The sequence below is a fragment of the Chaetura pelagica genome, unplaced genomic scaffold (genome assembly GCF_000747805.2).
Source record: "Chaetura pelagica isolate M959 unplaced genomic scaffold, ChaPel_1.0 scaffold50, whole genome shotgun sequence".
In the NCBI taxonomy this organism is placed as follows: Eukaryota; Metazoa; Chordata; class Aves; order Apodiformes; family Apodidae; genus Chaetura; species Chaetura pelagica.
The window spans coordinates 4,280,270-4,306,324 of record NW_009952366.1 but is presented as its reverse complement, the minus strand read 5'-3'; the positions used below and the strand labels follow the sequence as shown (position 1 = coordinate 4,306,324).

The 26,055-nt window shown below is 37.3% G+C and overlaps 1 protein-coding gene across 1 annotated transcript in view; it reads left to right on the top strand.

Moving 5' to 3' along the window:
* POC1B (POC1 centriolar protein B) overlaps nucleotides 1-25,492 on the top strand; it is a 43,603-nt gene extending 18,111 nt beyond the window's left edge. Inside the window, exons 9-10 of the mRNA XM_010008003.1 lie at nucleotides 24,024-24,200; nucleotides 25,388-25,492. Coding sequence (XP_010006305.1) covers nucleotides 24,024-24,200; nucleotides 25,388-25,492 — 282 coding nt within the window. The remainder of the gene's footprint in view (nucleotides 1-24,023; nucleotides 24,201-25,387) is intronic.
* Nucleotides 25,493-26,055: the final 563 nt, after the last annotated feature.

Below are 26,055 nucleotides of genomic sequence, written 5' to 3'. Positions count from 1 at the left end.
AAGGAGAGAGATCCAGTTTTTATTTGATCCCTGTCTCAAGTATTTAAAGTTTGGCTTATCTGGGACAAATAATAACATTGAAACTTTTGTGGGTTCTGTAATGAGTTCCCTAAAGCTCCCTGAAATATCTTCAGGGAGATTTGAAGTCTATGCAAAACCTCATAATATTCTATTAAATAGCTATCAAAATTCCTAATGATAAGCAAACAAAATCCCTAGATCTCAAGTTACCCCAGGAAATAGGAGAAAGTGTCCTCCCTATTGACAATCTGTTCTTCAGTTATTGGAACTGTGTCCTGATGTGCATTCCAATACATAAGAAATGTGCTGTTACTTCCTTTAAGACAACTTGTGACAGAGCAAAAAGGTATTATTTTTCTACCCTTCTGTTAAGATTTGTTAATAAAAATTATAGAGGGGTGCAGGTTGAGCGTGATGTCTGGAGACATGTCATCTAACCTCCCCCTTGAAGCCACGTCGACTCGGATCAGGCTCCTAAAGGCCTTGGTCCAGTTCATTTGTTACTATGTAATAACCTCTCTGGGCAGCTTGCTCTAGTGCTTGACTGGTGAATTATTACTTTTTTTTTTCATAACATGTAGTTAATAAATTATTCTGTTCCAACATATCTGTTGCAAATTCTACCACAGTGGTCCTGTAATAAGTGTCTTCTCTCTATCCAGCCAATAAATATTTGAGATGGCAGTAAGAGCTCCCTGTATCCATCTTCCTTACAGCTGAACAAACCGGGTCCACTGCTTTTCCTTGTATATCATGTGTTCCAGCCCCCTCACCATCTTGCTCACCCTCTGCTGGATTTGCTCCAGGATGTCAATGTCTGTGTTATATTAGAAACCCAAAACTGGACACACAACTCCAGATTGAATAGTGAAGGTGCAGCTAAGTATCAGTGTCAGCTGTCCTTGACAAGAGTCACATGGAGAAGATATGAAAACCAAATATTTTAAAATCTTATACTTTTAATTCTTTATTGTGAATTTAGAATAAAAGTTTAGATATTTTATTAGCAATTAATTTATATTTTGAGCTTTTTATGTATGAGGAATCTTCCTCCCAGTCATCCTCTTCTTTTCAAGGAATTTGAATTTGTTGTTTTATCAAAGCAAATAATCCATAACAAATTCTTGACGTAAAATCCCTACTTATGTGGGTTTTTGAAATTTACTTGTATTTTCTTGCTGCAAAGATTAAGCTAACATATGCAGGTATGAATGTTCTTATGGGGATTTTGAAAAAAACCCAAACACTTAAATAATTAAACTGTCCGAACTCTAAACACCTTATCTTTTCAGCTTATGTTTTAACTTAAAATTGTAAGGCCATTTATTTTTGAACACACTGGAAAACCTATTTTCATCTAAGATACACAATGATGCAACTTCCTTTGTAAACTTAGTGAAGACAATGTGGTCATTGTGTATGTGGAAAAACTTCAGTGTAATCTGCAGAATAAAGCTGCTTTCTTTTAGACTATAATTACAAAAATATTAAGAATTCCTATCTATGTATTATTTCCAGGAAAATAGCTTTGATTTTGATGCGTCATTTATTCAGTTCTCCTGTGTGTTACTGAAACCAGTATAAAAACAAGCTATATAACCTAAACTAACTGGTATTTCTGTAATGCCTTTCTTTTTCCAAAGGTAAGAGCCTTCACAGATTGCAGTTATTAAAAATTAGGTGTGTTCTAGCCTTTCACACACTGAAAATATTCACTGAATTGGGGTCAAGGTTTGGGGGTTGGGGGTTGTGTTTCTTTCTCCTTTCTATCTCACTGAAGAGACTGAAAACATAGTGCCTCTCTCCCACTCCTTCTCTGTGGTTCAAGAAGCTTAATATTGCCTTTGTTTTGAGAACTGAAAGGAAAAAAATTAAGTCTTTTTTTCCCTTTGGGACTATTTCTTCCTGTTTCATCCTCTGATTTTACTTTTTAGTTTTGAGGGAGTCTGGGTTTTTTCAAGTCTGTTTAGGCAATATATCGGGAATCTCCGGTCCCTGAAAAGCTATTGGCAACAAGGGAAAGTTGATGATGTCTCGGTAGTTTCTACTGACAGCAGCAGGAGTCACTGTAGAGGCTCTCTAATGTTCCATCCCCTGACCTTGCTCATGTAAACAGGATTTGGAGGAAGCAAAGCAATGTACTGTAATCTGGAAGTCAGAATGTCTGCGCTGGCTGAGAGATGTTTGCTGCTCTTTGTCTTCCAGTGCTAGTTACCACTGAAAACATGACATGTTTATTGTTCATTTACAGTAGGATTTCTATAAAGTTAAGACTGGATTAAATATTGGAAGGGAGGAGATAAGGATTGTTCCTGTTTGCAGCAAAAAGAGCATAGTGTTTTGAAATAGAAACTGACCAAATAAATGCCACCCCTCCAACTTGTAAAATATGTGAAAGCAAATAAGAGCATGTGCCACTTCTATTCCTCAAGGAAAGATGTTGTTAGTTTGTCTGTACTACGTTTGCAGTAGGTGTCTTGATGCAAAAAAGTAGAAGTATCTGTACTTTCAATTTATCCTATACACATTGCTTCTCCAGTATTTGTTTCAGGATTTAGGTATTTTTGACAATCTTTATTCTGTTTCTAATTTTGAGTACAACAAAAAACCACAAACAACAAACCCCAAACACAACTTAAAAAACACCCCATTTATTTTACAAAGACAGCAAATATTAATGCAAAATTTGCATCTGTTCTTCCATCTCTTGTGTACACAAAGACTTAACACAACTATTGTTCCTCATGAGATTTTAGAGTAATGCCTCTTCCTTGCATTCCTCTTCCTCCACAATCCTGTAGAAGAGGATGACAAAAGACATTTTATCTAAAAATCTAAAAAACCCATATTTTCCTTGACATGCAACTTCAGATTTATTCTGATTTACATCCGTTTGTGGCTCCAGCCTTACATGGAAATAAACATCAACTGTCTTCAGTGAGGTTAAAGGGAGAGGAAAAGGAAAAAAAAAAATAAATAGGAATTTTATACATAGATCATCTCCTTTGGGGCTCAAGTCCAATTCAGAAGGGAACTGCTACTATCGTGCAAAATTCAAATGCTACTTTTCTGTGCACAGTGATTGCCCTTGCTGCTGGTCATAAGTCACCAAAAAGCACAATAGCTTTCTGTCATTCATGGATCTCAAGTTGTTTTTTTCTTGGGACCTTGGACATTTCACTTTAAACTCTGATCACTGTATAATATTAATATATTTTTCTCTACCAAAGAAAAGTTCTTTCACTAGTCCTTTGAAAGGAAGACTGGAATAATTGTCTTCCAAGAAAAAGAGAAAAATGTTCTGCTTGTGTACCTTGTCCAAAACTTGGTTGTCAATGAGACTGAGCTCTGCACTGAAGAATGATCCCACCAGTAGAAGGGCTTTCATAAAAATTGACAGTTTCCAGCTTCTGCCATCACTTCACCTTTTTTGCTCCCAGACACACAAATAACAAAGGTCACTCCCTGAATAGTTATGCATTTTTTCATATACTGCCATACTGATTACCAATAAATCCATATTTGAATGAACTGCCAACTCCATGTTCTGAACTCCAAACCACAGAGTGAAATTAGGGAATAATGTGAAGGGATCCTGTTTCTGCAGTTTCATTCTCATAGATGGGCCTACCAAAAACTCTCAAACAGGCTCTGGATCTTTGATGCTAGGTCTTAGGAAAACATAGCATAAATGCTGTAAATAGAGGAAATCAGAAGTGTTCAGTGTCGCAGAATAGAAACAGGTTTGGAAACTGCTGTGGTGTCTTTGCAAATTAATCCTTCTCTCTATCCAATCTTCTGCTTAGACAGGCAATTTTTAATGTCCTCTTGGCTCACAGCACACTCCAGATGTACCTTTCTATTGTTTGCATGCTGTAGGAATAGTGTGTGGGGCTGGGGGAAGAGGGTAGACTGACTTCTCCCCACTGCTCTGCAGCTAATCACATTCAGCTGCTCTAAGGGAAGAAAAGTCTCCTTCTCAAAAGCTATACCTAATCTATCTGGAACAACCATGAGGCAGCAGAGACAGCCTTTTCTGTTTTCCAGCAATGGGTCTTCCAAAGAAGCTATGTGAGCCACCAAGTAGCTCATCTTCCATCAAAAGTGCAAAAAGGATGGCATATTGAACAGTGAGTTTCTAAACTTGCCTTTTGAGCCTCTGTAAAGGCACAGGCATGTTTAAAAAGATTTGTGTACTTAATCTTAAAAGCAATATGCTTTGATACCACTAGCATCAAGTGAAATTAAAGATCAGATACATGAAGGTGAACTCAACATTTGTAATAAAAGAAGAATATGATCCAAATGGCCCTTGCGTTTTGCAGAGATGCTATTCTAACACAGCGTGTAACTGCTAGTTTACAAGGAGAGAACAGGAAATGTGTTGTGCTGCTACATAATTAGGTAATAATACATGTCTTGATGTTCCTTAATAGGCTTCATTATATTCTTTCAGTGAACTGGAGCTTGAGAGAAAGTCAAGTTTTCATTAAAGACAGAATTCTGAATTTGGGCACTAGAGAGTGCAATAATATAATATTTCCTATACTATTTTTAGCCTGCTTTCCTGAGGAAATGTACCTTATGAGGTTGTATTGTTTGTTTGTCTGTCCTGCCCTATCCCTGTAGTAATTTTTATATAAAATATTTGGTGGTTTGTTATTTTGGGGTTTTTTTTAACCCAGTTTGAAAATATGCACTTAATAGAATAAGGAAACATACTAGTGCTGCCACTAAAGAATAAGTCAGTGAGGTGTGACATTGAATTCTCTGATACTGGGCTAGGCACAAACTGGTGACCTGTGCTGTAAGAGTGTCATAGCACACGGGGAGGGAGCTTGAGTTACTGTAGAACAGGAAGCTCAGGAGGGGGATTTATACCACCCTCCAACTCCCTGTATAGAAGATTAAGCTTTTATGTTTAAGCCAGTTTGTTTAATTATGTTGCTGTTAACAGATGCTGTTGCTGGACTGTTGGTACTGGTTTTTAAGATAACTGGCTTGCTGTAGGTGACTTTTAAAACTGGCAATATTTTACTTTATATAGGGCCTTAATCATAGCAACAGTGCAATGCTTTGGGAATGCTTTTCAAGCTGATCTGTGTCTGTATATTTTTCCTGTAGCAAATCACATTTCTGGGAACTTGAGGGATGGAAGTTCCAGGTATTATTTCTATTTCAACTTCCTGAGATACTGTACATGTACATTCTGACCTTGTCTGCCCAAGCAGTGTTTTCCCCTCCTTGGGCTGGGAATCTAAACTGTATTCACAGTTCTCACAGCTGATTCTGAGGCATGCAGAAAATGCCCGACAGCTATCAGCCCACACATCCAATAACAACTGGTTCCTTCCTCTTCCTGGGGAAGAGTAACATCCTCTGAGAAGAAGTGTCCCCTGAGGAATGCAGGAACAGCAGCAAGCCTTTCACACAGGAAATTACTACTATAGCACTTGTAGAAAAGTGTTTCTGTCACTTGGATTCTATTCCACTAGGTTAATATCCCATCACCCTTGTTTATTTTTTAGTTCCCTGCCAAGACTTTGTACACAACAATGATCCTCATGTTTATTTTGTCCTGCTGACCTAGATGATGATTTACTACAGATCTAAATGCCATTTGTGAGTCATTTAGCTTAATGGAAGTTAATGAAGTTAGCATTCAGTAGCTCTGTTACTCTGTAAGCACCTGTTTTAATTTTTTTCATGCACTAGCACAAGTTAAGTTTTGCACTTTTTAGTATTCACAGGATAAATAAATCTGCAATTGCACATTTTGTGGGACTGAAAGACAAGGGAATGTTTAGATTAACTCTTAGTGCGTGACTCTCTTAGAGAAAGTTGCAAGGTTTTATTTTCATTTATCTTAAGTTGGATAATAAAGCTGATCTACAGATCAAGCATGTTGGAAAACAAGAAGCTAAAGCTAAAACACTGCCCTTGAATTACCCTTTCTTAAATTCTACTGGAGTCTAAGTTTAGTTCAGCATGCTTGCAACTGTGTGGTAGGTAGAACCTTGACTATAAAATTTTATATATATATATAACCAATATGTTACTCAAAATGCTTAAAGCAAGTTTGTTACAAAAGCAAACACTTCAATACTGTTTAAATATTTTATTTTTTTCCTAAATGACAGTGCTTGAAAAGTGCTAGCAAATTCTATATATCACTTAAATTACAGTGATATCTAAGTGTAGAGGGTGCTTTATGCCTAAAAGCTTGTGTTTTCCAAATATATTAATTGTTCTAATTCAACACATCTCTCCTTGCTGATCTTGCTGCATTGGTATCTAGTTTGCTATAAGGATGCAGTTGCTTGCTTCATGTGAGATAATGGAAACACTGAGTCAGATCCAAAAATTGCATAGATTGCTTCAAACAAGACTGAGATGGAGACTTTTCAAATAAAACACAGCACTAAGGGCATAGATAGAAGCCTGATATAGAAAAACTCTGAAAGAATCTTGGTTTGTGTCTTCCACCAAAATAGTTTTGCGGTCAGAAATTAGCTAGCACAATGCTTAAGGATGATTCTACAATCATTTTAACTTACTGTTTTTGTCTGCTTAGTTGCATCTAAGTCAATTCCCTGGTCTGTTCAGCTATCCAAACACTAACACTAGTACAAAGGAAATAACGAGAAAAAAATATTTGCAGATTAAGTAGGCTACTAGTGCTGCCTGTAAACTAACTGAGGTTGGCCGACATCCATGAAGCCATGTATCCAATATGATTGTGCTATAATATATACAGGTGTGTTACATGCATGACACATCTGAACATCATCTTTCTTAAGGTGCAATGGAAAGAAGCAAGTGCAGGAGGTGGTAGTAACGTTTTTCTTTTGTTCACACAGTAGTTGTGTGTATTCAGTTATTTTTTCAGCCTAAGAGTATTCAGCTTTTTTTCCTTCTGTCTGCATGGATGCAACCTGAGTAGCAGGTAACTGAGACAGAAGCTGAATGCAGGCAGCTCCATCTTTCACACTTGAATTTGAAGCACTGTAAGCTAAAAGGTAAAAATATATGGCATCAAAGGAAAGCAGGTGAGAAGCAGTCTATGGTTAGTGATTAGGGTGTTCTTCTGGAGAAGAAACAGTGGATTCCACTGCCCTTATGCATTTTGCAATAAATAGTATTTGGGAGGAAAAAAAAAGGAAAAAATAAAGTAAGAGCTATGTGAGTGACACCTGAAGTGGAGATACCTGGCATCACCATTCTAAAGAGCTGTACCTATTCTTTTTTTTCTTGTATCCCCTCACAATATGATACTCTGTATCAGCTTGAGTTGGTGGGAGGGAGGGAAGCCAGACGTTGTCCTCTGGGGTGTTCTAGGTGTGTGGAAGTTGTACTTCCCGAATGCCAAGTTGTCAGTTCCACACTGCACATCAGTTACCTAAAGCACAGGCATTGTAATGCAACTCTGAGTTGGCTATTGCAGTATTTTTACTGTAGAGGAAGACCTTTTTCTTGACAGAGATTTAAAAGAACTAATTACTTGATCCTTAACCAGTTCCTAGATAAACCAGTATCAGATGTTACTCACTGAAAAGAGTACACTTCCAAAACATAATTAATTATTGTAGGTATTACCTAATTTCTTACACATTTCTTAGGACTGGAATTCTGTGTCTGTAGTTGCATTTTTTGCCAGTGCAGTGTAACAGTGCAATACTACCTCTTGCTCTCTACTTTCAGCTAGTTATAACTATATGTAGGAAGTCACTGAATATCCTTATCACATCAAAGTTTTATAATTTCACTCAGTTATATATTATACCACTGTAAGTCTTTTCAACATTTCTGCTATGTTACTCTAGAGTGTACTAATCTCTGAGATCTTACAAGTGTACATAAGGTTGCATTTGGAAAGCTGAATGAAGTCAGATTGCCAGGCAACCCCAAATATTTTAATAGTTTCCAGTATGCCTTTTTGTGTCATCTGTAAATTTGATCTTCCAGATCACTGGTGCATTTTTTTAATGGGACTAAAACAAGAACAGATTTTGGTGAAATCACTAAAACTAGCTTAATTATGTAGTAAATGTCTGGTTTAACTGGTTTGTTTTTGGTTTTGTTTTGTTTTTATAAAGCACTAGCTAGAAAATTGCCCTCATACTGCATTATAAACTAAAATGTGTTAATGCAAAATTGTAGTGTGCATATTGTGGATTTATTTATTTTTTTAAAGTACTTTTATCAGGAACAGTTTGACTAAACATTTCACTAGGTTTAACAATTTGACAGACCATTTCTTTTCTTTCTCAAACTGTATTGATTTGCTTGACATTATGCCTTAAATCTTTGCTATATGTGTCCTAAATCAACTTTTCAGTGTTTTTCCCTGACACAGTTCTCAAGCTGACTGTGACCTGTGACCACACAGTTATCCTGTTTATCCTTTCTAACTACTGATGGAATGTCAGCTTCCCCATTCCCCTGGTATTGCCCCATTATTCCAGGATATGTTGAAAATCAACAGCATAACCTTACTTAAGTTATTTCAAAACCATTCAGTTCAAACTATGTAACGCAGATTTGAAAAATATTTAGATACAGTGTTGTAAATTGTTTAACAGTCTTTTTTGTTATGGTTGGAATAAGAAATATTTTGCCAGAAATACAAATACAGCATTTATTATCTTCCAAAATGAAAGATAAAAGTACTTTATTAACCACTTGAAAAAAATTCTGTGTCAGTCTTTAACACCTCTAGCTAATAGGTATGTCATTGCTAGGACTTCTTGTGTTCCTGATATTTTAAAAGTACAAATAATCCTTGAGTGACAGAAATAATGTAGCCTACAAATCTGTTTTTCCTAGCTGACTGAAATGTTTTATTTGAAGATTTTCTCTTGATTTGAGGTAATTATAAGTTCTGTTTCTCTCATATGCATTCCCTGGTCTCCAATACTGTGTGAACTTTTGCCAGAGCCTTTTTCCCAGTGGGAGTGCTTACTGATCTCTCTCTCCTTTAGCTGGCCATCTATTCTCAGGAAACTTATATGAAATCAGCTCTTTCTAAGGATCTCTCTTCTTCGCTCAGACTCTCTTAAATCTGCAATAACTTCAAAACTGAGGTGAGATGTGTGGGACAAGCAAACAAATTACAATCTTAGCATTGTTTCCTTAAGAAAGTAGGCTATTTTTTTATTTTTTTTTTTTATTACTCCTAATTCTAATGGTTATAGAGTTTTTGCTGAGGCCTTCAATGATCCTGATCAGCTGTGTTCCTTCACTTCTAATTTATGGTCATTTGTGTTATTCCACCTTTTAAAGCTGTGAAAAACAATGGTACATTTTTTCTGGGAGGGCTTTAAATCCCCAACAGGAGTTTGGCGTTTGGCACTGGAATGCCAGCAGTTGTTCTGGGACTGTAGTGCCAACTGGTTTTGGTTTTATTGTAATTTTAACTTCTTTTCAAGTATGGAGGGCAGCACACAGTAGGGATATGCCTTCTCCCTTATCCCACTGCATGTGGCATCTCCACATCTTGACTAGACCCCTGCCTGTCATAACTGATTCTGTACAGTAATTTATTGCACATTGTTTAGCTTGTCTGTGCTGTTGCAAGCACACAGCCTTATTCAAATTAAATTTAATAGAGGGGACATAGCAGTATGATATTCTGGTCTGCATGCCTTTTATCACAGTTATCTTCCTATTTCTTATACGTACAACCCAATGGATAGTATTGGTTTTTCATTACTGCTTTTTTAGTTATGTATTTAAATATTATTTATCTCTTTATGTAGCTTTCTTCCAATTCAGTTATATCCCTAATCCAACTCTAACCCCTGCAACCAAACTATTTAGTGAAATGTGCTTTACTTTCAAAGAAAGTGCCATGTGGCCATGAGCACAAGTAAGCACAAGTACATACCAGAGTCTGAGCTGCTGCTCTTAAGAGGAGTCTTGCGTCTGGGGAAGAACAACCCCATGTACCAGTACAGGCTGGGGGCTGACCTGCTGGAGAGCAGTGTAGGAGAAAGGGATCTGAGGGTCCTGGTGGACAGGAGGATGAGCATGAGCCAGCAATGTGCCCTTGTGGACAAGAAGGCCAATGGCATCCTGGGATGTATTAGAAAGGGTGTAGTCAGTAGGTCAAGGGAGGTTCTCCTTCCCCTCTATTCTGCCTTGGTGAGGCCACATCTGGAATATTGTGTCCAGTTCTGGGCCCTTCAGTTCAAGAAGGAACTGCTTGTTCAAGAGGGAACAGCTTGAAAGAGTCCAGCGCAGAGCCACAGAGATGATTAAGAGAGAGTGGAACATATCCCTTACGAGGAAAGGCTGAGGGAGCTGGATCTCCTTAGCTTGGAGAAGAGGAGACTGAAGGGTGACCTCATCAATGTTTACAAATATGTTAAGGGTAAGTGTCAGAACAATGGAGCCAGGCTTTTTTTCTGTGATGTCCGGTGATAGAACAAGGGGCAATGGGTGCAAACTGGAACACAGCAGGTTCCACGTAAACGTCAGAAAAAAAATTCTTTATTGTGAGAGTGTCAGAACACTGGAACAGGCTCCCCAGAGAGGCTGTGGAGTCTCCTTCTCTGGAGACATTCAAAACCTGCCTGGGCACGTTCCTGTGTGATGTGCTCTGGGTGACCCTGCTCTGGCAGGGAGGTTGGACTAGCTGATCTTTCAAGGTCCCTTCCAACCCCTGGGATTCTGTGATTCTGTGATTGTGGATGTGATCATTATGATAGTAAGACCATCTGTTGAGGCAGAAGTGGGAAGGCTTTATGCTTTTACTTGGCTAGAATATAATCTGTATCAATTATGTTTTGTCCATATTTATAGTTTTAAAAATTAAAATAAAGAACAAGATAAATTCCCCATGGGACATGTTGTCAGTTCCACAATAAGAGATTGCTCATCGAGAAAGGTATAGATCCAAACTCCTTCTCATACCTGAGGACCTGATTTAGTAGTCAAGACCTCTTCTAGTAGTACTTTACTGTGAAATTTAAGAATAACAAATGTTCTTGGAATTGTAACTCACTGAGTTCACCACCTCCCTACCCCTTCCTCTGCCCTGACCACCCAAATTCAGTCAGAGTGCTGTTGCCATTTATCCCATGCTGACAGTTAATCACCGCTGACAGTTTGTTAATTTTTGTCACTAACTAGGAAGAAATTGGCTAAAATACAAATACCAAGTGTTAAATTGGGACAAGATAAATCTTTAGAGCCTGGTAGCTAATGAATTGTTTGAGTAGTGAAACCCACTCTCTCAGCTTATCACAGAGATTTTTTTTTTTAAATTCTGATTTTAATTAACTGGCAGAAGTGCAGAACATATTTTTAAATCAGTAAGGTGTTTATTTTGGTTTTCTCAAAGTTCCAACTGTCACAGCTCAAAATTGGGAGAAAATTATAAAAAACTTCAAAATAAAGCTATTATTGGGAACCCTAATGCTTTCACTATCATTTTTGTTGCTGTTGAAACCCTTTTTTAATACAGCCAAGCAGAGCCTATCTACCTACCAGTCTTATGTGCCAATACATTTAGTATCTTAATTGGTGCTAAACAATGTGTGTATTTTGACAGAACTTCGTAATAGAACACTAATTAAAATATTATTTTTCAAGGGTAAAACAGGAATGTCAGACCACTCCAAAGTTAACATTTACTGAATATTTGTATGCAGTTTTCAAATTTCTCAGTTTCTGCAGTTCCCTAATTTGTTTCCTATCAGAGTAAATTGTGAAACTCAACTGACCTTAAGTACCAAGTTTATGCCAGTGCTGCTAAAGCAATTTTTGCACCTCTGAAGTAAGTTCAGCAGCACTGAGTACTGTTTTCATTCGGTCAAACTGGATAGCCTGTCCAAACCTTCAGTATATTAGTAATGTTGCACACTGCAATAGCTCAGTGTAGGCTTTTGCATCTTTCTCCAAGTGTTAAATGAAACCTAACAAAAGCACATAAATTTGACTTTTGAAGGAAAATTTTGAAGCTTCATCTGAATCTCAGTGGAGTTTTCCATGACACTTGTTAGTATTTGATGTTGTTGTTAAACCTTTCTTTGTCATCCATTATAGGTGTAACGTTTTACTAAAAAAAGCCTTGGTCAAATGATAAGGAACAGTGTTCCTCTATTATGTAGTAAAATATTTTTATATTCCTGACTATAGTCAGGAGGGGGTTTTTGTTCCAAGCTGTGAAATATTAGGCTTTCCCCCCTCCCTCCCTTCTTATAGAAGCATCTGGCTCTTTGCTAAAGTCTTCAAGCAGTTGTGCTGGCCCTGTTGGATTTAACTTTGGACTCTACTCTGCTTGATTTTTAGCTTGGTTTCTAATGCTTTTTCCTCCTTAATATTTTCTTGTAAATACTTTGAATTGAAGGAGAGTGTTTGCTCCATACAGATAGGAGTAAAACCCCAATGGTATTGCTGATAGCCATGCAGTCATGTGCTATAGCTTCGTGTTGTTACCCCTGCTCTGAAGGGAAGTCAAAGCTGCCACATCTCAGCTAGCAAGAGAAGATTTCCCTGTGAAATCTTAGTGTGCACACCCTGGACCTCCTAGCATCCCCTAAAGGGAGGCAAGCTAAGTTTGTCTATGCAATGAAGTTTTGTTGACACAAGTTATGTTGGTATAAAGTACCAAAAAAATTTGATCATACCATAGCACTGTTATCCTGACAAAAAACATTGGTGCAGTTGCAGCTGTGCCAACAGAAAGCAGCTTCTGTTGGCATTGCTTGTAAATTTGAGAGGAGGTTTTGTGGAGATATGTATGAGTATATACTCGTGTGTGAGCTGGCAAAAAGATCTTATATGTTCTTTCTGTAGCTGAGGGCTCTGCTTACATAGTACGTGTAGGTGCATGAAGGGGGGCTCTGCAGCATGGGCAGCTCTACACTGGTTCTGCTGTGCAGAAGCCTCCCAGCCTTGTGGAGAAACTGACCTATGGTCTGCAGAGACAAGCTCTCCTCAGCTTTCTGAAGGATTTAGGAGAAGGTTACTCATGTCCTTCAATCCTTCTCCCTGATCTGGCAGAGTGTCTTTTCGGAATTTTTTCTTCAATAATTTTTTGTTCATTCTTATTGAGAGGTGATGTTTAAGACAGAAATGTGTTCCTTTAGCTCTTCAAGGCCAAGTGCAAGGTCCTGCACATGATTCAAGGCAATCCCAAGCACCAGTACAGTCTGGGAAGAGAACAGCCCTGAGGAGAAGGACTTGGGGGATGTTGATGAGAATCAAAACATGAGCTGACCATGTGTGCTTGCAGCCCAGAAAGCCAACTATATCCTGGGCTGCATCAAAAAATGCGTGGCCAGCAGGTCAAGGTGATTCTTCACCTCTACTCCACTATTATGAGACCCCACCTGGACTATCGTGTACAGTTCTGGGGGCCTCAACATAAGAAGGACATGGACCTGTTGGAGCAAGTCCAGAGGAGGGCCACAAAGATGATCAGAGGGCTGGAGCACATCTCTTACAAAGACAGCCTGAGAGAGTTGAGGCCTGGAGAAGAGAAGGCTCAAGGGGGACCTCAGAGTGGCCTTCCTGTACCTGAAGGGGGGTTATGGGAAAGCTGGGGAGGTACATTTAAAAGGGCTTGTAGTGATAGGACAAATAATGGTTTTAAGCTGAAAGAGGGTAGATTTAGTTTAGACATTAGGAGGAAATTCTTTAGTGTGACAGTGGTGAGACACTGGAACAGGTTGCCCAGGGAAGTTGTGTCTCCTCCTCTCCCTGGAAGAATTCAAGGCCAGGTTGGATGGGGCTCTGAACAACCTGGTCTAGTGGGAGGTGTCCCTGCCCATGCAGGGGGGTTGAGACTAGATGATCTTCACGGTTCCTTCCAACCCAAACCATTCTATGATTCTTCTCATTTACATCCAGTGTAACTTGATCAAGGTTAGTTTTGCCCCAACAGGTCAAGATAAATTTGACTTTTGAAGGAAAATTTTGAAGCTTCATCTGAATCTCAGTGGAGTTTTCCATGACACTTGTTAGTATTTGATGTTGTTGTTAAACCTTTCTTTGTCATCCATTATAGGTGTAACGTTTTACTAAAAAAAGCCTTGGTCAAATGATAAGGAACAGTGTTCCTCTATTATGTAGTAAAATATTTTTATATTCCTGACTATAGTCAGGAGGGGGTTTTTGTTCCAAGCTGTGAAATATTAGGCTTTCCCCCCTCCCTCCCTTCTTATAGAAGCATCTGGCTCTTTGCTAAAGTCTTCAAGCAGTTGTGCTGGCCCTGTTGGATTTAACTTTGGACTCTACTCTGCTTGATTTTTAGCTTGGTTTCTAATGCTTTTTCCTCCTTAATATTTTCTTGTAAATACTTTGAATTGAAGGAGAGTGTTTGCTCCATACAGATAGGAGTAAAACCCCAATGGTATTGCTGATAGCCATGCAGTCATGTGCTATAGCTTCGTGTTGTTACCCCTGCTCTGAAGGGAAGTCAAAGCTGCCACATCTCAGCTAGCAAGAGAAGATTTCCCTGTGAAATCTTAGTGTGCACACCCTGGACCTCCTAGCATCCCCTAAAGGGAGGCAAGCTAAGTTTGTCTATGCAATGAAGTTTTGTTGACACAAGTTATGTTGGTATAAAGTACCAAAAAAATTTGATCATACCATAGCACTGTTATCCTGACAAAAAACATTGGTGCAGTTGCAGCTGTGCCAACAGAAAGCAGCTTCTGTTGGCATTGCTTGTAAATTTGAGAGGAGGTTTTGTGGAGATAAGTATGAGTATATACTCGTGTGTGAGCTGGCAAAAAGATCTTATATGTTCTTTCTGTAGCTGAGGGCTCTGCTTACATAGTACGTGTAGGTGCATGAAGGGGGGCTCTGCAGCATGGGCAGCTCTACACTGGTTCTGCTGTGCAGAAGCCTCCCAGCCTTGTGGAGAAACTGACCTATGGTCTGCAGAGACAAGCTCTCCTCAGCTTTCTGAAGGATTTAGGAGAAGGTTACTCATGTCCTTCAATCCTTCTCCCTGATCTGGCAGAGTGTCTTTTCGGAATTTTTTCTTCAATAATTTTTTGTTCATTCTTATTGAGAGGTGATGTTTAAGACAGAAATGTGTTCCTTTAGCTCTTCAAGGCCAAGTGCAAGGTCCTGCACATGATTCAAGGCAATCCCAAGCACCAGTACAGTCTGGGAAGAGAACAGCCCTGAGGAGAAGGACTTGGGGGATGTTGATGAGAATCAAAACATGAGCTGACCATGTGTGCTTGCAGCCCAGAAAGCCAACTATATCCTGGGCTGCATCAAAAAATGCGTGGCCAGCAGGTCAAGGTGATTCTTCACCTCTACTCCACTATTATGAGACCCCACCTGGACTATCGTGTACAGTTCTGGGGGCCTCAACATAAGAAGGACATGGACCTGTTGGAGCAAGTCCAGAGGAGGGCCACAAAGATGATCAGAGGGCTGGAGCACATCTCTTACAAAGACAGCCTGAGAGAGTTGAGGCCTGGAGAAGAGAAGGCTCAAGGGGGACCTCAGAGTGGCCTTCCTGTACCTGAAGGGGGGTTATGGGAAAGCTGGGGAGGTACATTTAAAAGGGCTTGTAGTGATAGGACAAATAATGGTTTTAAGCTGAAAGAGGGTAGATTTAGTTTAGACATTAGGAGGAAATTCTTTAGTGTGACAGTGGTGAGACACTGGAACAGGTTGCCCAGGGAAGTTGTGTCTCCTCCTCTCCCTGGAAGAATTCAAGGCCAGGTTGGATGGGGCTCTGAACAACCTGGTCTAGTGGGAGGTGTCCCTGCCCATGCAGGGGGGTTGAGACTAGATGATCTTCACGGTTCCTTCCAACCCAAACCATTCTATGATTCTTCTCATTTACATCCAGTGTAACTTGATCAAGGTTAGTTTTGCCCCAACAGGTCAAGTATGAGACAGTTATCTAAAAGAAATCAATTACATATTTTAAAGTATATTATTAATTTGAAAAATTAAACTTAAGGCAAACGGTTTTGATTTGGTTTTCCTAGGAGTAAATATGCATTCAAGAATGAGAAATCAGTGTTTGAATGATCTCTTTTCATTGTGAATTCATTTTGAACAATACCAATTAATATACTAGGTGACTTTGCCAGTCATTTGAATGAAAGAGATAAAGTGCCAGCCCTTATATATATTTTAAGAATCTGCACAATAAATCATGCTGTTGCCAGCTATTGTTTCTTTGTAAAGTTAATTTAGATTTATTTAGCTAACTGTCGGTCTAAAGCAGACACTTTCAGTCAGTTTCATAAGCAGGGTGAAGAGGACAGAAGGAAGTCACAAGCAGACAATCCAGAAGAATAACTGTCATCTCTGTGAGTAGATGTGTTTGTGGGGAGGACACTGCTCTCACTCACACTCAGAGTGATACTTGAATACAGGGAGTTTGCCTGCATGATAGGAAAGCCCTAGGATTTTTTACTTCTTTTTTTATTACTTAGGATTTGTAGTATCAAATATAGCAGAATATTCTATTTATAGTATTAGAAAGGAGGCCTTGACCATATAGGGTTATTCATTTGCTGTCATAATTTCATTTCTAGTATCTTTTTTATTATGTTTCCAGTTTCTGTTATAAGTTTTTCTCCTGCCCTCCCTCCTTCAGCTGTCCCCTGCCCTAATATGGAGAATAAGTTCAAGCAGAGTATGTGATATCATTTTTATTGCACACTATATGGCTAAAAAAGTAATCACTTGAGAACTGAACATTTAATTTAGTTTTAAGATATTTCCTTGGATGTACACACATGCACTCCAAAGTATTTTGCCTAAATTAAACTTGGCTACTTTATTTTGTAACTGTGAAAAGTGGGAATGTTTCTATGGTTTCATTTGTCCTCAGCTTTACAAAGCTTTTTGCTGAAGGTGTATTAGACATCATTTATTATATTTCTTAAGTCTTATTCCATAGAGTATGTATTTTTATTTTTAATGTCTTTGGTGCAAGTATTTTTCTAATTTATGAAAGAATTTTAATATGGTCTTCCTGAACTGTTGTATTTAGATTTACTCCCTGGCAGAGAAATTCTCTCCTTCAGAAATTGATTCTTGATGGTTTCTGTCTGGTTTGTGTGGGATGTTCATGACATTCAACTTTTTCTTTATTAACTTTTCAGCAAAAATGCTTGTTTCATAGGGGGGAAATCCTCAGTTCTCTCTAAAAGCTTAAAACATAGTGATTTGATTAGAATATATTTGTTTGGGCAGGGTGTGTGTGTTTTTTTTTCTTCCTTTACAAGCTGTATAATATAACTGCTGTATTAAGGTACTGTATTTAATTTTAAGGGTTAGCTTTATCTAAATCTAGTGGAAACAGAGCATATCTATTCAGTTTTTGTAGATCACTTTACTGAATCAGACTCTGTGCAGGGAATATTGATGCTAGAAATCAACACCAATAAGCAAACTAAAAAAAAAAGATCTGTTTTTACGTAAATCTTTGGATTAATAATGATCTAAGAGTTTTGGAAAATATTTCATCCAGTTTCTGACTAGATACACTCAAGTATTTGTGGACTTTTATGAAGTTTTTACTGGGGAAATGTAATTAATTTTTATATGTCTTGGAGAAAACATGGCCTTTTTTTGGTTCTTTTTCTGTGTTCTCTTGACATCAGTCAAATACGGAGAACATCTTTTGTCTTATCCTAGATTCTGTACGCGTGGAATTGCAAAATACTCACTGCATTGAATGTGTACTGTTTTACAATGTTTTCACAGACCATCAGCAGCAATCTGAGAAAAAGCTGACATAACAAAATCATGTAGCCAGTTTCTTATTGTGTGTGAAAGAACACTTGTAAAGTATGATGTAATTCCTATACATAAAACTGTATATTCAAGATATCTTGAGATGTGCCTGTGAACAGAAGTTTATTATTTCATGCCAGCATAGCAATGCTAAATTTAGCACTTAAGCACACCATAGCAATAAGTGCATCAGAATTTCAGTTATTTTGTACTGATTAAGAAACAAAACAAACCTGAAAAAAAACCCACAAGCCACAGCACAAAACCTCAAATAGAAGTTCGCAACTGGTTTTCATTGTACTGCACTGGCCTTATGACCTCTGTAAACTCTGAACTTCAGGCAGAATTTGTTGTTTTCAAGGCTTAAGAAAGTGCTATTCCATTTTAGGCGAAAATGCCTCTTTTTCTAAGGATTATGGTTTGATAGTCTGGCTTGATTTGTCAGCTGTGAGTTTTTATCCTGATACCACTACTCGTGGTCAGGTTCTAACTAAAGGATGTGCTGCGTTCAGTGATGATACCTGTGCCAGGGGGGAGAAGACAGAATAATTCCTTGTCGGACTGGATGAGTTGCATTTATATTAAGTGCTTTCAAATTTTGGTTTTAGCTTGGATATTCTTTTAAGAGCTAGAGAAAACAGATATGTAAGAAGCCATGAAAGACACTGTATTAGATGTGAAATTCTGTGTTATGAGTTGTTCTGAAAGAGATCTCCTCAATCTAGAAGTGCTTGGTAGGACTTTGTTCTAGATGTGCTGTGTAGTAGATCTGTATTTTACTGCTTGGACGCATGTCTTCAGTTAAAGTTCGCAAACAAATTATACCAGAACTACCTCATCAAGTAGCAAGGGGCAGAAAGCTTCAGTTTGGCATATGGCAGGATTTTGCTGTGCTGATTCATGTGCGTGCGAGAGGAGAGGAAATGAAGAGTGCTGTCATCAGCTGAAACTGCAGGGAAGTTTTCTGCAGTAGAAACTGATAAAACAGATTGTGATTTAACACACTCAGTGTTAGCCTAATAGATCAGAGAGCTCTGTTTTATGTGGATCACTTGTTGACTGAAAAAAATCATTTCAAAGCAATAGAAGCTGTGAATAATTATGACATGGTGGGGGGGGGGGGGGGTGTGGGGGGAAGAGAGAGAGTAGAAAAACATCTCCCAAATGGTTCAATTCAGCAAATCCATAGTGAATCATTTTTGTTCAAGGGTAAGTTGATAAGATGGAGGAAAGAGCAGGGATAATGATAGTACTGTTACCTCCTCAAGAAACTTCCCATTATTTCAGATAACCAAAAAACACAGGTCACTTAAGGTGGGAGAATACAGTTATGCCTTTGCTCTTTGCTCTGTTTGAGCTTAATGCTCTACTTATGACTAATTGTTTGTAGCTGTTTTAATTTCGGTATCAGAAATGTTTTAGTATTAGTAGGCAAATGTACCGTATGTTCAAAATTTAAAGGATTATTTTTAAAAAGCAGACCATGCCAATTTTTGTGATTCATTAGGAAGCTTAACCAGTGTCACTTTTTCGTATAAGCCCATCATAATTATAAGATCATCAAGATACTCATTTGGAAGCTGTTGTCTGTATTTTCTGAATTCAAAGCTCTTAGAAGATTGAAGGCTAATGATTTTCAGTTCAGTGACAGAGACTTGTATTTTTATATATTTTTTTCACTGAGGGAATTTTTTTTCTCTATAGCTAAAACTGCTCATGCATCTTTATATATGGATGCATTTTACTCAGATTCTATTTTTATACACCATAAAGCGAATGGAAACTGGGATGCACAGTGTTATTCCTATCTGATCTGTGAGTGTTTCATGGGAAAACATTAGGAAACAAACAGAGGTGATAAGGTTGCATGTAAGGATTTTTCACAAATTGATTTAATACCACCCACAGAGTTTTGGCTATTTTGCTTGACAGAAAACAAAGAGTGAGCAATTATGGTTTACTGTTTGTGACATCATTTATAAGCTAAATTTAATTTTCTACTGAACATCCACTTGGTAATGTCATAGTAATAACTTCCTATTGATTAATTAAATCTGTTCCTTCTCCTCCTTATTTGTAACTTGCATGAAGTTGCCAAAATGTGAGTCCATTTTCTTACTAACAAGCTGTGAATGGGGATGCTGTAGACATTTTAATTTTCTTTTTAGTTTTGCTGAGAAGTAACAATTTAAAATGGATTGACTTCTTCAACTTGATTCTCTCAAAATAAGCTGAAGTTCTGAAGTATCGCAGAATAGTTTGGGTTTTTTTGAATTATGAGGCATTTTCACTACATCGGCAACATACAGAATTGTTGTCTATGAATTGGTAGTATTTAAAGTACTTTAGAAAGGGACTAATTTGAAGGAAAGGGAGCATCTAGTTCTTGAAACACTATGTGAAATAGGCTGTTGGGTAGGAAGAGTTTCTTCAAAAAGGTCTTTTTTGTAAAAGGTTACACTGAATGAAAGTGAACACAAACTGATCAGTCTCCAAAACTAAAGGAAATCTGCTGATACTTGTGTCGCTCCTTTATAACAAGGTTTTAGCATTTGAATGTTGTACTAGATTTCAGCAGTTTTGAACCCTTCAGTGAGCTGAAGAAAACAGTAAATTTAGATCCTAGGAAAGGTTAAATTAGAAGGCAAGCACCTGAAGAATATTTGAGCATACTTGATGTCTGACAACATTAAAACAATCTCTACAAATTTTCAGAATATGATAAAAATAGCAACCTTTTCAGTAGAACATAGATGAGTTGACAACTTGAAACTGTCTCATTTCATTTGTCTTTTACTGATTTTGAAAGTTCAATTATTTGATCCTTTCAGATTTGACAATCATTGAGGCCTTTACCTTATTTAGATAAGCACTTTTGTGTCACATTGTTGTTATATGTTTTTGAATATAGAACAGAAGAATCTCAATTGCCTGCTTAACACACTACATTACAAGACAACTTTTCCAGTACTCTGACTTGGCAATGTTGGTGGCAATTTACTGGGTTACAAAACGTTTTTCACAGCCTATTTGTCTGATACGTTGAATTTTGAATCAATTTTACTGCAAGAATAAATATTTGGTGAGATTTTTAGTAGCTTAGCATTTGCTCTGTTTGCCTGAATTGACAACTTTCCTCCTTGGATTGGAAGAAACTATTGAGGTTGTCTTTAATAAGAGAATTTGAGATCACTTTGTGGGAGCTTAAACTGAAATCTCTTCTTTATTTTCAGTCTGAAATACAGCAGGCCTGTCTGAAAAGAAACAGAGAAACTCCAGTCTCAGAGAACTGTTTTTAGAAGAACTTGTCAATGTCTAATAACCTCAGATTGTTTTCCTCTCCTGCTCCATTGACTTAAATTTATTTTGAATCCTAATACTTCAAGTCACTGACAACATATTTTTTGAGTGCTACTGAATGCTAAATCTATTTTTTAATTCTGTTTAAGTACTTGAGAATTAATAGATTATCCATAGGACAGTGAACTTTCAAAACACTTTCTTTTGAGGACTTCTAGCACTTTAAGGTAAGGAGCTAAAGCAAAAAAAAAATTAAATGGGAAATTTGTTTTCTGCCTGCCTGACCAAAAATCAAACCATTTGTATTCTGTATCGTTTTGTGATAACAAGTGACTCCCTCACAATGTACAATTCTTTGCAAGAATTTGAGGTTGACCTTTCATTTTGAGAAGAAATTGAAACACATGGTACTGGAGAGGAAGATGTAATTAAACCATCTAGTTAGGAGTGAAGAAGTTCTGAGTTCAAATCTTTTCTCCTATGGAGTTTTTATTAATTTTATCCCATTATAGATAAAACATCAAGTGTCTCATGAGAACAGGTTTTACCTGTTCCTGACTGAACATCCTAACCACTGAACCAAAGCTGTTTGACCAGTGGTAAAATTTGAACAGCATGTCTGGAGAGAGTACCCTTTCTTCCACAGCTTCGTGCCCTTAAAAAGCAACAGCCTGGCTGACAAAGCATTGTGCAATGAGCCATCAGTTTAAATAGCCTTAGACTGAGAAGGCCAGTTCTGTGTAGTCCAATGCAAATATTGTAACCACCAGGGCATTCTGTAGAACAGCCTCGGACAATTAATGTTTGAAATCTGTAGTTTGATGTCTAGCATGCTTTTATTTTTTGACACAACCCAGTATCAATATGAATCACTGGATTTCAGTATTAGTTGCCTCAGACCTTTATTACTTGACATGCTTAGTTCATTTGTATGAATCAGTCACCAAGCACAGATAAGAGTGCTAAACAGGAAAGCGAGGTATCTTCTAGTCCATTCATCATAACAAAATCAATGAAAGTGACATATTACCAAATACCATGGTACTATCAAACTTTGAGAAGGGTTCCGTGTGGTTTCATAGCATTGTAAGTTTAGGTTTGAAATGTATGCATGGGTATCTCCTCCTGTCCCTATTAACCCCATACTCAGCACTTCGTGGATTCTTGCTTGGGGGTTGAGAGCTGTACTTGCAGAACTTGTCTGCACAAGGGAGCTTTTAACCCAGAAAGGGTAGTGAGACTTTCTTCTTTGCCCTGTGCCTCAGGTTCGAAACCCTCTTGCCCTGCCACAACTGCTGCTTTCAGCCATTCCCCTCCTTAGATCCATGACCATCTACTGACCCTATGTGTCTGGCATTTTTAGTTTGCTCTTGTACTTTGCTAGTAAAAAGGAAAACCCTTCCAGAGAGATGGTGAATGCAACCTCTCTCTAGCTTATTTCTCTCTCATTGATGTAGATAGCACAACTTCACCACTTAGGGAGGAAAAGATTTTGAATAATCAGCAACAGTAAGTTCAGAGAACAGAGCACGTCAGCTGGTCAGGGCTGTGCAGGATAGCACTGAAGACATGAGAACAGTATTGTGGATAATGCAGCAGTATAAATTCCAGATAAGATTGATATGATTTAGTAATACTTAAAACCATGACATTATTGTAGTAGTAGTATTTCATCTATCACCCTCTGATCCTACCTGATTCAAAGGCAGGGTCAACACATAAATCATTCTTGACAAAAACTCATCAACATGCCTAGGTAATCTTGTAAAGGTTTACCACTAATTCTGCCTAGCAACTCATTCTACAAGTTTATTTATAGACTTAGGAGAGTATTTGTTTTTCATGACTGACAAAGATTTTAAGGCTCTTTCTTTAGAAGAACTGGTCTGCTTTAGAACATAAATACATTTTGGGTGCATTGTAAGTATTGTGCATTTTAAATACATCAGGTAAGACCAACATTTACCCTTTGCATAGTTAATGGATATTTTCTTCAGCTATCAATACATTTCAAGGAAACTGTTAACTTGTAACCTTAAAGTTTTATTTTGTAAATGCTGTGGATATAGAAAATATAATTAGAGATAACAGAACTTGATAACCTCAGTTTATTTTAATGTAAAAATAAACTAATATTATCTAAAGGTATAAGACATTTTCAAAGAAATATCAAAAAATCATTAATCAATCAGGTAAAGTTGAAGGACCTTCTAGTGAATTAGTGATGATGTAACCTGTTATGACTCAAAAGTGCCATTAAGAATTTCAAAGCACAAACAAAATCAGAAGTAATTGGGAAGGTTGTGCTCTTTCACTTACCCTGGAGCAATGTTTATTCATCAAACTTCTTTCTCTCTTAACTTGTGTCTTTTGTGTTGTTTCCTCCCCCCATTTTCTGAAGGAATCAGTTTCTCAAAAAGTAATGCCACTGACTAAACAGCTGAAAACTACTTTTTTATTATTATTATTCTGAAAGAAGACGCTAATTCCTACTAAAGAAAAGTTTCATACTATGGAGCTGGAAGGAACCCTTTGTGATCACCTGGTCACACATGGATTTTTCATTCATATTACTGCTGTGAATTAATTTCTTTCTGAACTAGAATTATCTTTTTGAAAAAAAAACTCCAGACAGCAATAGTATTTACTTGAGCTTTAATTCAAGCTCTAGTAACACATCATGTATTTCCTCATTTTATATGTACCTGAAACATACACATAAAGACTGCTGAGATTTCTCTCATTGCCTCATCCATCACAGCTGAAATTCTCTTCAGTGAGAATGAATTGAAGTGTTGTGAGTTGGAGCTGGTACAAGAAGCAAATGTGAAGGCCCTTTGTGTGTGCATATATGTGTATACAGATTTTTTTTTAAAAAACCTAAAAGCCAGAATTTTCTGCCTATCTCTTTGTATGGTTCCAATTACATGAAGACAAAGACAACTGAATCTTCAAATGGTGTTTCTGTATTCAAGGATGGTGTCAGCAGTGAAGATCTGCGGGATCACCCTGCTTCATTCTTGACAACAACTTCAAAAAGGAAGTCAGAGAGTGAATCGATGGCGTATAACGTGGACAGGCAGATAGGCATCTCCCCCTCCATGGCTAATGCTTTGGAGCACATTGTGGAGCAACTGGACGTTTTAACTCTGGTGAGTATACAATAACACACTTGCAATGGAAAATGAAAATGCTGGCAATGGGCATATAAACCCAGGAACCATGTTCATTAATCAGAATATTAAAGTCTATCAGGTTATTTTGCATAGTTGTATAGTCAAGTGACTGTCTTGGATTTTTCCTTTCAGTAAACATCGATCATATGCATTGTGTTTGTTAAAGTAAAAGAGTCCTGCTAATTAATAATAAAAATTATTGTCATATTTCTGGCTCTAGAAGGAAAAGAGTCACTATTTTTCAGTAGTGAAATCTAGCGTAGATTTTCCCAGAAGCCAGTTGTTTAGCAGACACTGTCAGATTCCATCTTGAACAGTCACACAGGGGATGAAAAAAGTAAATTAAAAACCATTAAATCCCTGTTCAAACTTAGTGTTCAAGGTTTTGGTTTAGGTAGGAATCTAAGCAGTGGAATAATTCCTGGTGTCAGTAAAACTGCATGAGTAGTAGTCTCTGTCAGTGACTCTAAATCTTTTGTTTACAAATGCTCAATTCTTTTTAGTAACCAGAGTTAGCCAATATATGGCTAATACTCTGTAGTGTGTAATATAGTAACATTAAATGAAATTAAAAGGGAGTGGCTAAGGGTTTTTCCTTGCATTCTTTTATGATACATATGTTAAGAAAGTTTTGGGGATTATGGGGTCAAGTCATCAGTTGAAAATCGTTTGTGTTGTAAATTCGATTAAAAAGAAACTGCCAGTCTGTGTCCCGAAACCTGCCTTTTCTGTTGAAGCTAGTCTCTTGGAAAATGCCTTTTAATAGTATATTTCTTCTCACTTTCTTTTTTTTTGGGATGCCTTAAAAGTTTCTTTTAGGTTTTTGGAAGGCATCATTTGGGGTCACCAGTGATGACTGTTTTTCTGTTGAAATATGGATGCGACTTTTGCATTAGTATTTCAGAGTCATTTTATGTATGTGGGTCTATATATTTCTCTCTCTCAGAGAAATTATCTTGTGAAAGCAATTTAAAACCTTAAGACAATCTCTGTAGCCATTATTTTTAAATACAGTTGTAAACAGTGGAATAGCTAAGGAAAAGCCATCCTACAGTGTTTTTTCCTGTTGAGTTAAAATTATTTTTCTTATGTTACTATGTTACACTTTTTTTATAATACTGTATGAGTAATACAAAAAACAAATTACTGTCCTCTTCATGCAGACTATTTCAATCCTGGAACAACGTCTGACTTTGACTGAAGATAAACTGAAAGAATGCTTAGAAAATCAGCAAAAAATGTTACTTCAGGGAAGGCGGGAGGAATAAAAGATGAAAATGAACTGTGTTGATGAATATGTTTCATATATTCACAAGGAAATAATAAATGTTATTTCATCAGATTTTGCTATAAGCAAAAAAAAAAGTCCTCCTTTGCTTAACAAGTCAGTGTAATAAAAACTGAAGGAAAAAAGTATACAACACGTTTTAAACATTGGTAGCTAGCAAATATTCTGGTTATATATCTAATAAAGTGTGGCCCAGCCAAAACTAATATTTCTAAAAAATTCCCATTAAACATTACAGGACTCTTATTTGAACATAAGAAAGATCTTTGAATACAACTAAGCAACAAATTACACATTTTTAGAAGAAAGAAAATATGGAAGTGCACTATGCAAGTTTTTTAACTCAGGTAAAGATTGTAAAAATAGTGCTCTTTGTGCTAAGGCAACGTTACTCAAGGCCCTATATTAAATAAGACCTAATTAGCCCTAACCTCAAAAATGCTAGAGGTTGCCTTTGTCCCTTACATACTCTCAAATATTTTACCAAAAGGTAGCAAAAATTACTCTGTATCTTCTAAACATTTTAGTGATGATTGCAAGAAT